General features: G+C 41.4%; 1 protein-coding gene across 9 annotated transcripts in view; it reads left to right on the top strand.

The window, feature by feature from the left end:
- Positions 1 to 13,233, top strand: part of TTC13 (tetratricopeptide repeat domain 13) — a 93,569-nt gene that overhangs the window by 33,324 nt on the left and 47,012 nt on the right. For 7 of the 9 annotated variants that reach the window (XM_022553189.3, XM_022553188.3, XM_089897392.1 and 4 more), the window contains exons 2-3: positions 7,686 to 7,780; positions 11,621 to 11,696. In XM_022553189.3, coding sequence (XP_022408897.1) covers positions 7,686 to 7,780; positions 11,621 to 11,696 — 171 coding nt within the window. The other 2 variants (XM_089897394.1, XM_030763509.2) reach the window with 2 other exon arrangements.

Here is a 13,233-nt window from a genome sequence, read left to right as displayed (position 1 = left end):
TGGTGGTAGTTACTCCTGTTTCACAGATGAGGAATCTGAGGCTAGGAGAAATGAGAGGACTTGCCCAAAGTCAAACAGCCAGTTAGGCATCTAATCTGAGCCAGCCTGGCACCACAGCCTGTGCTCTGAACCCCTCTGTTACTTTGCTGCAGAACTAGTTACATTTGAAGTCAGGGAAAGAGGAGCTTTAAGTAGAAGAGCTGGCTGTTTGAAAATAACTGGTAAAGTTTAGACAATCATCTAGCAAGGGCAATCAAGAAAAATGAGAGGAAACAAATACAGCTGGCCCTTAACCAGCACGGGTTTGAACTGTGCAGGTTCACTTATACATGGATTTTTTTCAGTAGGAGATACTACAGTGCTACACAATCTGTGGTTGGTGAATCTCAGTTGTGCAACTGCGGATTCGGAGGGCTAACTACAAGTTATATGCAGATTTTCAACTGCATGGAGGATTGGCACCCCAAACCCCCATGTTGTTCAAGGGTCAACTGTATTTGCCTTTAGGAATCATTATAACTCTCTGTATAGCTTTATGACAAAGATGTAGAACAGTTCAAAGAAATAGGTAGCTCTTTAGAAAAAAGGTAAATCACCAAGTTGATTCTCCCTCTGCCTCTAAAGTATCTTGTTCCCACCAGGGTCAGCTCTTTTCTTCTCGCTTCCTAAGCTTTCTTGGAGATCCTCCCTACGTTTCCTGCTTAATCATCTACCATCAGTTAATGATTATCAGATTTATATCTGTAGCTCTTTCTCTGGAATTTCCTAACGACCTGCAAGACAGCTTCCTGGTTTAGCATCTCATGAGCAATTGCTTAAACCCAGAGTTAGCGCTTTACTTCCCTCTGAAAGCACTCTTCCTCTTAGACTCCCCACTTCAGTTACAGGCATTACCCCTCTCTAGCTGCACAAACGGGAAACGGTGCCTCTTTCCTCTTCCTGTGCCCAATTTTCTCAAAGCTCTGTCCTTTTTCCTTCATATCTCCTTCTCTCCCCACTGTCTTTGATCTTTCTTCCTCACCGCTGTGGCCTCTCCCGTTGCGGAGCACAGGCTCCGGACGCGCAGGCTCAGCGGCCATGGCTCACGGGCCCAGCCGCTCCAGCGGCACGTGGGATCTTCCCGGACCGGGGCACGAACCCGCGTCCCCTGCATCGGCAGGCGGACTCTCAACCACTGCGCCACCAGGGAAGCCGTCCATGGCATCTTAATACTAAAGAAGAAAGGGAATAAATGAACTGGATGCTAAACTTGGGAAACTAGAAGAGGAAATAAAGGAAATCGCAGGGCTAAGAAGACCAAAGCCAGAATAAATGAATTAGAAACAGAGCAACAACGGAATGGATCAATAGACCCAAGAGCTTCTTCTTTAAAAAAGAATAAAATAGATGAATCTGATAAGGCTGACGTGTAAGTAGGGAGCAGATGCAACTGCATGTAATGAATGAGGGGGTATGTGCGCAACCGTAGTGGCTGTTAGAATTTAAGAGACAACGGTGCAGAAACCTCTGCAAATAGGTTAAAAATAAGAAGCAGTAGAGAAATATCCAGGAAGATGATGCAGAAGAAAAAGATGAGATTCTATAATGTGTTTTGAGACTATTTCTGCAGTAATCACAATGACATTACTTGTATGACCTGAACAAGGAAGAAAACAGACTTTTCCTAATTTCATGGAAATCTGTAGCATTCAAATACAGCTGGTTGGGTTATTATTTGAAAATAATTGAATCCATGGTGAGTTAAATATTTTTAGATTAAAGAACAAATTTAACCTCCTGTTCCAGACAACTCTAGTTACAACTAGAACAAACTAGTTTTGTATCACAGACCTTACCAAACCAGCAGAAAACACTGATGCCAGAATCTGATAAAGTTCGGGGGCAGAAAAGAAAGCTATTAACATAGTTATAAAAATCCAAAGTAAAATATTAGTAAACTGAAGCCAGCAAACAAAAGAATAATCTGCCTTGATCAATTAGTTTATTCTAGAAGTACAAAAGATGGTTCAACTTTTTAAGGAATTAATCACCTTGATAGATCAAAGGAGAGAAATCATGATTGTCATAAAGAAATATCCAAAATCACTTGATAAATTTCAGCCAGCTTTCCTGATTTAAAATTTTGGGTAAAGCAAAGAATAGGAGAATTCTTCCTTTATATGGTAAGATGCATCGATCTCCACCCTTCCTTTATATGGTAAAATATATCAATCTCAAAATAGGCACATAGAGCAGCTTCCCACTGGATGTTTGTAAATGTTAAATTTAAAAGTATTACTGTCAAAAGTTGAGGAAATTCTGGGTCATCAAATGACATGTTAACCTCAGGACTAAGCAGGAGTGCCTTTTATCACGAGTATTATTGAGCACTTTGGGGAGGTTTTGTCCAGTAAAATAAGATGCTAAGTGAGTATAAATATTAAAAAGACCTTGATATAATTACGTGTAGATGGCACAGTTATCCAGTGTGTAAATGAAGACATTAATAGAGCTGGTAAAAGTTCAATAATGTGGACAGATAAAATATTCAGCTCTAGTCAGCTAAGAAGGCAAAAGATAGACAGTATGCTGCATCTCTGCCTGGGCCACTCTCCCGGTCCTACCAGCCTCCCATGGACCTTCACCTGTGAAGTCCTTAACTTCGCTTAGATCTGCCTTCACTCTTTCATGGCAGACAGCCAACCAACACCTCCATTGCTTTGCTGGAGGGTGGCCTTTTGCAAATTGCTTAGGCTGTCGGCCTCGTTTTCCTCTTCTTTAAAATGGGGATTGGGGGCTTCCCTGGTGGCGCAGTGGTTGAGAGTCCGCCTGCCGATGCAGGGGACACAGGTTCGTGCCCTGGTCCGGGAGGTATCCCACATGCCGCGGAGCGGCTGGGCCCGTGAGCCATGGCCGCTGAGCCTGCGCATCCGGAGCCTGTGCTCCGCAACGGGAGAGGCTGCGACAGTGAGAGGCCCGCGTACCGCCAAAAAAAAAAAAGGGGATTGGAAGGGTACCTATACATGGTGACTATATTGGTATTGGCTGGCGTTACTCAGTCCTCTGGAAGCTTTTCCTGAGCACACACACCTCTTCTCCCGATTATGCTCTAGGTCATGACTCTTAAACTGTTGCATTCTGACATTTTTTTATGTGGCTCTGATTACTGTCAGCTTCCCCACTGAATGCTATATACAAGGACTGGGGTCATTTATGGTTTTGACGACCATTGAGGCTAAGGCCGTGACTGGAACATAGTAGATGCTCAACAGATAATAGATTCAACCACCGATGAATCTGTGGTTATCAAGCGATTTTTTTTTTTTTAAGATCACAGCAGACTTGAACGTGTACATCCTGTATAAAAATTATAAAATTCCACATAGGTTAATAAAAGATTAAATTTTGTAAAGAAGTCAAGTGTTTCTCCCCTCATTAATCTACAATTTTAATGCAATTCTAATAAAAACCATACAGGGCTTTTTGTTTTGGAACCGTAACAAAATGACTGAAGTTTATCTGAAGGAAGAATGTTTATCCAAATAGCCAAGAAATTTTTTTTTAAAAAAAGGTGATGAGGCTTTGCTTTTACATTAACCTGTATGCACTCATTGTAAAGCTATAGTAATTTAAACAATGATACTGAAGTCAGAATAAACATCATTATAAGGGATTAGAAAGTCTACAAAACAAAACAACAAAATGCAGGTTTATTGTAGAGAATTGAAATTTTATGTCTAAAGTGTTAAAATGATATATAATCTCACCAAGTTTAAATTTAAATAATGTAGAAGAAAATGTAATCATATAGTTAAGTGTTTACGTTATATTATTAAGTTGAAAGGGCAGCTTATAAAACAATGTAGCTCATTCAGTTCTCACAACCTCATGATAACAATAGTAGCAAACATTTTTTGAGCTCCTTCTTTGTGTCAGAAACTATACCACATGCTTTACTTATATTTCCTTATTTAAATCTCACAACCACCCCTGTGACGTAGATAACTTATCACTGACCCTGTTTTACAAATGAAGAAACTGAAGATGGAGGAGGCTAAGTCAGTGGCCAAGAGCTAGTAAGCAGTGGTAGAGAACAGGAATTCAAACCCAGCCACCCGACTTCAGAATTATCACTCCTAATTATACACACCAAAAATTTTCATGGTGGTTCTCAACGCATGGTGGTATTGTAAGTGACTTTTATTTACATTCTGTGATTTTTCTGTATTTTCTACAACGATCGTGAATAACTACTATAATTTTTTAGAAATAAATGTCCATGTAGAGATTGAAGAGTCATCTGTCAGAGCTACTGCAGAAGGTAGATGTAAATCATCTCAAAGATTCCTTTAAAAAAAGGAGTCTAGAAACAGATCCCAGTGACTATAATGTGTTATAAAGGTGGCATTCAAATTGATAATTTCATAAGTGGTCCTGAGGTGAGAAAGTAGATAATTAGAAATTCTTCTCTAAATCTTAGGCCAGAATAGATGAGTTACAAATTAGCAAAGGATATAAGCAATTTACAAAAGAGATACAACCAAAAGTTTAATCTTACTAGTACTATTTTCAGATTGGAAAAGATAAAAAGAATGACACTACTTTGAGCAGAGGGAAATAGTGGTGTTATACACTGTGAATGGAAATGAAATTATTAAGCATTGAGATGGAAATGGAGCAATATATATGGAAAGTCTTAAAATTGTTTACACCCTTTGCCTCAGCAATTACATATGTTATACTGTAGTTTAATTGCCCAGTTGGGTAAATTCGCAAAAATATAGGTCAAGGATACTCATTGAAAGTGTCTGTATTAAGGAAAAAGAAAGGACATCCTAATTATCCGATGATAGGGGTATGGTTAAATTCCATGCAATGGAATACTGTGCAACCATTTAAAATTAAATAAATGTTTGGACTTCCCTGGTGGCGCAGTGGTTAAGCATCCACCTGCCAATGCAGGGGACACGGGTTTGAGCCCTCTTCTGGGAAGATCCCACATGCCGCAAGCAATTAAGCCCATGCGCTACAGCTACTGAGCCTGTGCTCTAGAGCCCGCGAGCCACAACTACTGAGGCCACGTGCCGCAACTACTGAAGCCCGCGCGCCTAGGGCCCGTGCTCTGCAACAAGAGAAGCCACCGCAATGAGAAGCCCACGCGCCGCAAGGAAGAGAAGCCCCCGCTCGCCGCAACTAGAGAGAAAGCCCGCGCGCAGCAACGAAGACCCAACGCAGCCAAAAATTAAAAAAATATTTTTAATTAAAAAAAAAACAGTACACCTGAAACTAATATTATAAATCAACTATACTTCAATTACAATAAAAAATAAAATTATGTCGATGTTTATTTATTGAAACTAAAAAATATTCCATAAAGTGGAGAGATTGTTAGAAGAGAATACAGCCATGTCTGTGTAGTGCTTTGCACAGGGCTCAACATGTGAGTTCTCAAATGGTACCTTTTTTGAAAGGTAGGGGAGACAGGTTATTGATGAACGTATATCCAACTGCCTATCAACAAGCATTACTGGTTCTTCATTCTTGTCAGACTAAAGCCTTTCTCTGGGTCCATGACTTCCTAGTCTGACCACTCACCTTTTTTATTTTCCAGCACCGACTCCCTCCTCTAGCTAGGGTGGTCTGCTCACTGCCCCTTTGCATTTGCTTGCCTTTGTGTTTCTGTACACCACTCATTCTGCCTGGAGTATCCATTCCCTTTCTGCCCGCCAGTCTGAACCCATCCATCCTTTAAACCCCGCTGTGCCTTGTGAGGCTTAACATTCCGGCTTCAGTCACTGCTCCCCACCAGGGCGCTTGGATCCGTCATGTCCTTCTTCCTGTCGTTAGGATACACACATGTGAGAATTCAGCTAAATTGGTTCACGTGGTTTCTTGAACATAATTTTGTGCTCTTTAATGACTGCTGCATTAGAGCATGTTTTAAAAAATAAGTTGTTGAGGCAAAATTCACATAATGTTGGGCTTCTCTGGTGGCGCAGTGGTTGAGAGTCCGCCTGCCGATGCAGGGGACACGGGTTCGTGCCCCGGTCCGGGAAGATCCCACATGCCGCGGAGCGGCTGGGCCCGTGAGCTATGGCCGCTGAGCCTGCGCGTCCGGAGCCTGTGCTCCACAACGGGAGAGGCCACAGCAGTGAGAGGCCCGCGTACCGCAAAAAAAAAAAAATCACATAATGTAGAATCAACCATGTTCAAGTGAACAGTTCAGTGGCATTTAGCACGTTGACCAGGTAGTGCAATTACCTCAAAACATTTCCATCACTCCAAAGTAAACTCCCTTGCCCGTCAGGCAGTTTCTCTCCATTCCCTCCTTCAACCGCCAAGGTGCATACTGCGTCTATGGATTTGCCTATTCTGGACACTTCATGTAAACGGAATCATACAATATGTGACCTTTTGTGTCTAGTTTCTTTCACTTAGTTTTTGTTTTGGAGGTTCTTCCATGTTGTAATATGTATCAGTACTTCATTCGTTTTTTAAAAATTATTTATTTTTTTTGGCTGCGTTGGGTCTTAGTTGAGACACGTGGGATCTTTCGTTGTGGCACGTGGGTTTTCTCTCTCGAGTTGTGGCACGCAGGCTCCAGAGCGTGTGGGCTCTATAGTTGCAGCGCGGACTCTCTAGTTGTGCCACACGGGCTCAGTAGTTGCGGCGTGCGGCTTCGTTGCCCCGCGGCATGTGGGATCTTAGTTCCCCAACCAGCGCTCAAACGCGCGTCCCCTGCATTGGAAGGAAGATTCTCAACCACTGGACCACCAGGGAAGTCCCCACTTCATTCATTTTTAAGGCTGAATAATATTCCACTATATGTATATACCACAATTTGTTTATCTGTTTTCTGTTGATGGACATTTAGGCTTTTTCCACCTTTTGGTTATTGTAAATGGTGCTGCTATGAACATGTGCGTATGTGTGCTTGTCTGAGTCCCTGTATTCAGTTCTTTGGGGTACGTACCTAGGAGCGGAATAGCGGGACCAGGTGGTAATTCTATCTTTAACTTTTTGAGGAACCAGCCAACTCTACAGTGGCCACACAGTTTTACATCCCCATCAGCATTGCACAAGGGTTCAATTTCTCTGCCTCCTTGCCAGCACTTGTGATTTCCCGTTTAAAAAAAAAAATTATAGCCATCCTAGTGGGTGTGAATTGGTACCTCCTTGTGGTTTGATTTGTATTCATTAGTTAATAATGATGTAGAGCATCTTTTCATGTACTCAGTGGCTGTTTGTATATCTTCGGAGAGTTGCCAGTTCAAGTCCTTTACCCGTTTTTAAAATGGGGTTGTCTTTTTCTTGTTGAATTTGAGGAGTTTTTAGATATTCTGGATACTAGATCCTTAGCACATACCTCTTAACATCAGGTCTTCCTGGCTTGACTTTGTTCCCCTCTTTGTGATTTTTTTTTTTAACCTCTGGGAAATGCTGCCACATCAGAGGTATCCCATGAAAGGATCTTAACAGCTGTGTTCCCTGTTGTGAGGACAAAATCACCGAGGCGTGTGTGAGATACTTGGAAACTATAAAATGTTACCCAGTTGTAGAGGTGGAAGACATGATGCCCCTTTTAGTGTTTTTTACCCTTGTCCTTGTTTTGATTTTGTGGATTCTTCACACTGCAATTCATAGTTAAGCGCCTAAGAGCCATACATCTAAAGTAAGGAGAATAACAAGGACTGTTTGCTTTTCAGAGTCATCCTTTTTGAATTTCCATGACTCCGACTGCGAACCCAAAGGACCACCACCCTGTGACTCTTTGCTTTCTCTCAACACTGAAAAGATTCTGGTATGCATCTTCTATGCCTTCTGTTTTTGTGACCTGAAACATGGTGATACTAGTTCCAAAAGGTGGAGATTGCGTCCGTTTATCAACTAGGAGTTGAGTCCAATTGCATAAGGTAATGATAGGTCATCTGGTGTTTAGTCACATTGAATTATTATGTCTTATGCGTTGGATGGTTGGTCATTCTGGACCTAGGACTCTTTACTTTCAAGTTCCAAGGAATAAAGGAGAGCATGGCTGAACCTTACTTCTAGGAGCCTTACGGATTTGAAGGTAGCGTATAATCTTATTTTTCCAGCCTTTGCCTGTGTATCTTTTATATCTATGTTTTTTTAATCAGCACCAGCTAAGCTGTACCAGAGACCTCTCCATTCCAGGGACGAGCACCTGGCACCGTGCCACGTAACGTGCATTACCTATCGTGCTAGCGTGTGTCCCCCTCTGGCCCGGCTGCCTCAACGTGCCAGGGTATTTTTGTTCACACTTAATTCTGTGAGGCTGCTCTTCTTTCAGTGCCCAAGGTTAACAGTTTTTCACCAGGCCTTTTCCTTCAACATCCACATAGATATTGTTGGCTTCTTTTGTTTAAAATTTCCCTTTAGGGATACTCTTTTCTTCTCCAGACAAAGCTCTTCTGCCTTTTCATGTAAGAACTACTCAGTATGGGTAAAAACTGCAAACTAGAGAATGATCAACTGATTTTACTTAACTCATCGCATAGCCGTCAACGTGGTATATGGAAGAACTTTTGAATTAGCCTTGTCCCAAACCAGAATGGGCTAACTTGTGAAGTAGTGAGTTGGCCATCACTGAAAACATTGAAATAGAAACTGGATCATCCCCACCTTGGAGAAGTGATTAGATTCTTAGAGTTATTAGGGACCTTCTTGCTGATAGTAATTCAAATATTACCTACTATTTGCCTTTCCAGTTTAAGATGGCACTAGCTAGTAACCTATGGGAGAAAGCTGATACGTCTAGGCCTTTTGTTTTCCCTAGGTTGAAAATATGGGAGTTAAACTCTTCATTTATTCATTCATTTTCCAGATATTTATTTTGCACCTACTTTTGTCAAGCGTTGAGCTAAGCAAGTACTTAGCCAGGGAGCGGTGAGCCAGAGAGGCTTGGTCCCAGCACTTAGGGCTCTATAGCTACTAATCAAATAATTATACAAGTAAGCATAGACGTATAACTGTGCAAATCATATGAAGGAAAAACAAAGGGTCAACATAATCTCCCTTAAGTTAGGGGTATCAGGCAAGACAGCTTTCAGGAATTGAACCATGAGCAGGGACCTGAAAGGTGGATTGGGGCTAGTCTACTAGCAATGTGGGGTTGTGGGTTTAAACTTCCTTGATCATAGCTGCTCCACTCTGTCCACAGAAGATATCTATAGTTGCAGTATTAGACGTGGGGAAGATTCTTTTTGATCAGGAAATGAATTTGTCCCTACTATACTTTGCCTGCCCACTTCTGTTATAAATTTTATTTCTAATATAATACAAACCCTTTAAAATCAGATACGCTCTTCAGCATATTCTTATTGTTGCTTAGTAAATGATTTCTTCTTCTTATGGGATTTCATTTCTCTTCTCTTCCCATCTTTTTGCACACAGTCTTGGCAAATGGTTGCCAAGACCTTCGTTGAATACTGGATGAAATAATAAAAAGTTTTTGAAGCATTAAAAGCGTTGTTTATAGACCCCTTTCCTTGGCTCTAAGCAATTTATTAAGTAGAAAATGTTTTGCACTTATGTGTTTGTCTGTAAGCAGCTGGTAAAGAGGAAGGACTTATGTCTGGTCACGCCTGGATGTATGTACAGTGCTGTGCTGTCCTCACGTGTTGTGGAATCTACCACTTCCTAAAGAAGCCGAATGAGGTTCCCATGTGTGGAAGCTCCCAGCTATAGAGCAAGGCAAGAAAGAGCTGACAGAGTTCCCCTCTAGCCATCAAGGTTTTACTGGAAGAAATAAAGTATAAACATCCCCAAAGCGGTAGAATTTTCAGGTGTTTCATTTGGTTTGGGGTCCTGAATGGAATGAAGCGAGAACTCTGAGTCTCCTGAGATGGGATGCCCTTCTGACCTGTGTCTTTTAACTTGTGTTCTAAGTAGAGGTAGCTTATTCTTGACTTGTTTTACAGGCAAACCCAAAACCACTCTGTATCTGAACATCAATCTTGACTTTAAGTGTGTAGGGAATATAGGTGGAAATACCTGTTACTCTGTTGAGTCAGTGAAGCCCAAGAGACTATGGCTAATGAGTACCAATCATTAGCCAAAGAGCATATCCATCAGTCAGAAGAGTCACCTGTGTAGAATTATTTGGCTGTCATACATGCCTGTAGGCATCTGTACAATGGATTAACAAAAAGAGGAATTCAAATAATTGAGATGTCACTTGGTTCTGATCGTAAAGTTTTGCCAAAAGCGACATCTTTAGTCTTGTATTATCTTAGCTTTTCCTGTCTATGTGTGTGTACAAGTTTTAATCATATCTTAGGTGAATCGGGTATGAAGTTATCATTTTAATGTGTACCCTGTAGGCTAAGCATATCACAACTTAGTGCCGACAGTCAAATCTTCTGGCAAAGTGACAGCTGTTTGCATAATCAGGCATGATTTGTCTCCAAAACACAATAGAGCCGTCATTTTGTATGTTGGACCATTGCTGCCTATAGAATCTTTCCAATTGCTAAGCTAACTTGCTTAGTTTTTTCCCTAGCTTCCGCTTTTGCTTTAGCTTTTCTGCCAAGTCTGCATATGCATCAAGTAGTGTGGTTATGTTCATCGCCTGCTATGCGTTATTTAATAGCATGTCTTGTTTCTTGGTCAGGTTTTGCTGGTCCTATTATGGTGTCATCCCTGTACCACCTATAGCTTTTTTTTTAAAAAGATTTTTTTTGATGTGGACCATTTCTAAAGTCTTTACTGAATTTGTTACAATATTGCTTCTGTTTTATGTTTTTTTTTGGTTTGTTGGCCACGAGGCATGTGGGATCTTAGCTCCCCAACCAGGGATCGAACCTGGGCCCCCTGCATTGGAAGGCGAAGACTTAACCACTGGACCCCCCAGGGAAGTCCCAACAAACTGTAGCTCTTACTTCTAAACTATTTTTAAAGCTTAAAAGGCAATATTCTGGGGGACTTCCCTAGCGGTGCAGTGGTTAAGAATCCACCCGCCAATGCAGGGGCATGGGTTCGAGCCCTGGCCCGGGAAGATCCCACATGCCGCAGAGCAGCTAAGCCCATGCACTACAACTACTGAGCCTGCGCTCTAGAGCCTGCGAGCCACAACTACTGAGCCCGCGAGCCACAACTGCTGAAGCCCGCGCCCCTAGAGCACGTGCTCCGCAACAAGAGAAGCCTCCGCAATGAGAAGCCCGAGCACTGCAGTGAAGAGTAGGCCCTGCTCGCCGCAACTAGAGAAAGCCTGCGCGCAGCAGCAAAGACTCAACGCAGTCAGAAATCAATAAATTTATTTAAAAAAATATTCTGTTATCAAGCCACTTTGGAGACCAAACACTAGAGTGTGATCTTTGTAACGTGATCGATGTCATTGAGTAGTCTGTGGAGGGAGCTTTGAAACAGCCGGGAAGATTAATCCCCATGAAAGTAAGACGATAGGTGTTCCTGGAAACCAAAAACCACTAGTGATAAGAAGAGGAAGCAAATCAGTTACAGCACAAATTGTGTCCCTGAAGTACATGATTGCTATGACTTAATGTGAATATTTTCTTGCTTTCATATAAATCAAATGTAGCTTTAATTCTTTTAAATACAGGTTTCATGGTAAGTTTCTCATCTGCGATAAGCTAAAAATGTATGTTTGTTTTTATTTCAGAGCCAGGCCAAGTCTATTGCCGAACAAAAGAGATTCCCATTTGCTACTGATAATGACAGCACAAATGAAGAGTTAGGTGAGACTTGACTCGGGGGCCGTTCCTGGGATATTTGCCTAGAATTTATGATCAGATGCAGAGCAGGTAGGCAGGATGGTGAGACAGAAAGAGCACAGAGCCTGGCTCTGCCAGCACGAGAGGTTTGATCTTGGGTAGGGAGGGCATTCAACCCTTGTGAGGGTCTCGGTACTATAAGTCATAAAATAAAAGGTCTGGATGGAATCCGTAAGGACTGTTCCACACCTGTGTTTCTATGGAGATTAATAATTATGGTAACGAGTTCTTATGAGCTACTAGCATTCATTAGAAGGTTATTTGTGTGCTGTCATCAAATATGAACAATAGAGAAGTAAAAGCAGGAGAGAATCATACCTACTTCAGTCTTCTTTGTAATAAAATAGCTAGGTTTGAGTTAATTTTACTGTGGGGCCAATCAGTTATTGTTGGGTCTAAGCATGTGGGTGTAGAAAGTTGAGTTCATTCTAATCGGCAAACGGGTCATGCAGTTTGGCTTGTTCGAGGCATGTCTTAAAACAGTCTGGTTTCGCCAGTGTCTGATATGCTCTGGGTGTGTCTCCATCAGTGCCTGGTCAGCTCACACTTGAAAGAGTGGAAACAAAATTGAATAGAGGACTGAACACTGCAGCTGGACAGATTTCACATAAGTGCGTTCCCCCACAGGTTGCCTGGTGGCCCAAAGCACCTGCAGAAATTTTTTTCTGTCTGATTTACACATAACCATTTTATCCTTTCTTCTACCATATGCATTTTATATTAAGACTGAGCACTTCTTGTATTGGCTTCTTCCTTTGTTAGTGCGGATAATTGAGAGTTGACTATTTTGAAAGTATTAATCACTTTTTGTTTATATTCTTTGAGCGGGCTTTGAGAATTAATTATCCTTTAAGGCATCAGATCTGGTCTCTGTTGTAGCCCTTGGATTCTGTTCAGCCTTATATTCATTTATTAAATAATGAATTAAGAGTCTGACGTGTGCCAGGCCTGTCCTGTGCTCTAAGAATAATCGTAGTACACCCTGGGATAGGATAGTCCCTGAGCTGGCTTAGGAGCTTTTGAACCTCAGTATTGTTTTTTCTTGGAAAAATGACCTCTGTCAACATACACGTTGTGCGGAGATGTGGAATTGCTGGTTATTAACAATTTCTGGGAGATTCCAGCTATCCTGGTTTTTCCTTTATGTCTTTGAACTCCCACAACCAAATTTAGATCCTAGTACGAACAGTTATTTATATTTGTCCAAGATTTAGGTTACTTTTTAATGCATACTTTTGGGGTTTTCTCAAAAAAATATTTACTTTTAGATGGAAATATTTGAGAGCTGCATTTGATTTTATTTGAGTGGAGCTCAGTAGGCTAGCCAAGGACGAAAGTTTTCAACATGTCGCCAAGTATAACATTTATCCGCTAAAGCCGTATATGTTTTTATGGGTCACTTATTCATTTGTTCATTCAACAGATATTTACTGATTATGGGAAGATAGGTAGGAAATTCTGAAAATTTAGATCTGAAAGGAATCTAAGAAAATTTTCTACA

This window comes from Delphinapterus leucas, chromosome 16, assembly GCF_059928025.1.
Source record: "Delphinapterus leucas isolate spDelLeu-1000000601 "Yukka" chromosome 16, BTC_Dleu_Yukka2, whole genome shotgun sequence".
NCBI lineage: Eukaryota > Metazoa > Chordata > Mammalia > Artiodactyla > Monodontidae > Delphinapterus > Delphinapterus leucas.
Note: the sequence above shows the minus strand (reverse complement) of the source record. Positions and strands in the feature narration are given on the sequence as shown.